Here is a 2523-nt window from a genome sequence, read left to right as displayed (position 1 = left end):
AGCAATGAACTCACCGCCATTGTCAGAGTAGAGAGTCCCAATTTTTGCATTAAATTTGTTTTCAACCAAGGCTTTGAAGGTTTTGAAGGTTTCACGGACATGGGATTTGAGTTTGAGAGGGTAGAGCCAGGTGTTACGGGTATAGTAATCAACAAGGACAAGGTAGTATTTGTAATTGTCCACAGAGAGTATAGGAGAGCTCCATAGGTCGGTAAAGATGTATTCAAGGGGACGGGAAGAGGTGATAGAGATTTGGGAAAATGGTAATTTGTGAGTTTTATTAATGGCACAGTCTGAACATAGAGAAGAGTGTGAGATTGATTGAGTACAAGGTAGAGAAAAACTGGAAACAGTTTTATTGATAATTGAAAGAGAGGGAAGGCTGAGGCGGTGGTGCCAATCGGTCATGGGTATTGTTGGTATGGTGGAGGCAAAGAAGGATTGTATGGTAGATGGGGATAGAGACCACTCATACAGCTCATCCTTGGTCTTGCCTTGGAGCAATGGGACCCCCGAGCTGAGATCCTTCACTTGAAAATAAGCAGGAAAAAATTCAACAGAAACTTTATTAGCATTGCAGAATCTGTAAACGGATGCGGATATGAGGTACACATAAGACACTTGTGAGAGATGAAGGACGAGATGAATATGTGTGATATGAATACCCGAACCATCACCAAGAAGAACCGCGTAGTCCACTTGATATGGTTGATGCACAGCCAAGTTGGCAAAGTCACTGGTCATATGATGTGTAACACCACTGTCCATCAACCATGGGGTGGAGTTGTTGGATGGCATGACAGCCATGTTTGCTCGAGGCTGCCAGGGACGAAATGTAGTTGGAAGCAGACCATTAGTTACGACTTGTTGGTGTTGCTGGAGAAAGGTGCAACGTTTGGCACTGTGGCCGAAGACACCACACAGTTGACAGCGACCCTGGTACCCTTTCGAGAGACGATTGTCGTAGCGTTGTGGCTGAGAGTGATGTTGGCTTTTGCCGGTGTTCCAGTGTGTTTGGTGGCGAGGATTGGACTTGTCTTGATGTGAGCGGGAGCGGATTGCAGCAACGTTCGCTGTGATGGGGACAACACTGGTGAGGGACTTGTTCATGGCTAGCATTTTTGCCTCCTTGTTCAGGAGTTTCTCATGAACCTCTGTGATGGTGGGTGGCGTGTCACGACCCTCCATTTGGTCGATGACGGACTTGTACTCGTCAGGGAGACCATCAAGAAGAAACTCGATCTGAGCTTCATGTTCAACAGGCTTGCCAAGCAGAGCGAGTTGATCAAATCTGGTGGTGAGGCCTTGTAAGTATACATCAATCGATTGATCACCTTTGGTGTAGTGTTTTAGTTGGATTCGGAGTTGTTGGATGTGTCCCCAACTCGGACTGGCATAGGTAGCATTGATTTTCTTCCACATCTCGGCAGCAGATGTGGTTTTGGAGACGACTGAGTGAATGGAGGAAGAGAGAGTACCAAGGAGGGCACTGTAAATGAGCTTGTCCTGGCGTCGCCACTTTGCATAGGCTGGATTCGGGGTTGGTTGCTCATTGACGACGGTGGTATGATCGGGTGGAACAGAGGATCCATCAAAAAAGCCAGCGAGATCGTAACCATTTAGGTGTGAGTGGACTTGAAGACTCCAAGTCATGTAGTTGGTAGCTGTTAGTTTGGTGATATTCACCATGTTGATGTTGAGGAGAGATGAGGTTGAGTCGACTGTTTCAGCAGCCATGGCGGAAGAGGAGGATGTAGAGAGAGAGAAAGAGAAATCTGAGGAGAAGCGAAGGAGACGATGGAGAAAAAAAAGGAGATGATTGAGGAGCCTCGAGTTCAAGTCAAGAGACTCACCGAGTTCTTGAATTGTCCATTCACCAAGTGGATTGGTGGAAGAGATCTTAAAGCTGTGTGGTTTCCGAAATTTAAGCAATTTAGAAGTTAATAAAACTGGGGAAATAAGAGTTGGTGTAGATTCTCACGCATTTTTTAGGAAAGGTGAAGTTGGTGACTGGAAGAATCATCTTACTCCTCATATGGCCAAAAAACCTTTGATGAGATTTTTGAAAACAAACTGCGAGGTTTCGGTTTGAAATTTCAATAAGGTTGTGTCTTTTTCATGTGTCTTTCTCTATGAACTTTGTTGATTTGATTTCGTTCAAATAATATTTGATACTCTATATGTTTTACTTTTCTTTTTCTTTTGTTTTTTGAATTTTCATATGTTTTACTTTCAAGAACAATAGAACGAAATATATATTTTTATTTTAGTAACTTGTGGGCTTTTTGAAAGTCTTAACGGGTCGATAACTTGTACTAATCGTTTAGGCCGAAATATGTTTTTTGAGTAAAGAGCATTCTAGTCGAATGTCCATATACTATTTGTGAAATTTTTATGCATAACGCATTGGGAGACTGGTTTTTAAAAGTTCTTTGGTATTGAACCTTTAGCAACGACAATATTATCCTGGCGTGGCTATTAGAACATTTTGATTTGCAAGTTACTTAAAGTTCAAGCTAAAGA

The 2523-nt window shown here is 42.9% G+C and overlaps 1 protein-coding gene across 1 annotated transcript; it reads right to left on the bottom strand.

Moving 5' to 3' along the window:
* On the bottom strand, positions 454 to 2112 carry LOC104779696. The gene is made up of 2 exons (XM_010504095.1): positions 666 to 2112; positions 454 to 525 (listed from the first exon to the last, which is right to left on the bottom strand). The coding sequence occupies exons 1-2, from the start codon at positions 1735 to 1737 to the stop codon at positions 479 to 481; spliced, it is 1119 nt and encodes a 372-aa protein (XP_010502397.1). The 5' UTR covers positions 1738 to 2112; the 3' UTR covers positions 454 to 478.

This window comes from Camelina sativa, chromosome 4, assembly GCF_000633955.1.
Source record: "Camelina sativa cultivar DH55 chromosome 4, Cs, whole genome shotgun sequence".
Classification (NCBI taxonomy): domain Eukaryota; kingdom Viridiplantae; phylum Streptophyta; class Magnoliopsida; order Brassicales; family Brassicaceae; genus Camelina; species Camelina sativa.
Note: the sequence above shows the minus strand (reverse complement) of the source record. Positions and strands in the feature narration are given on the sequence as shown.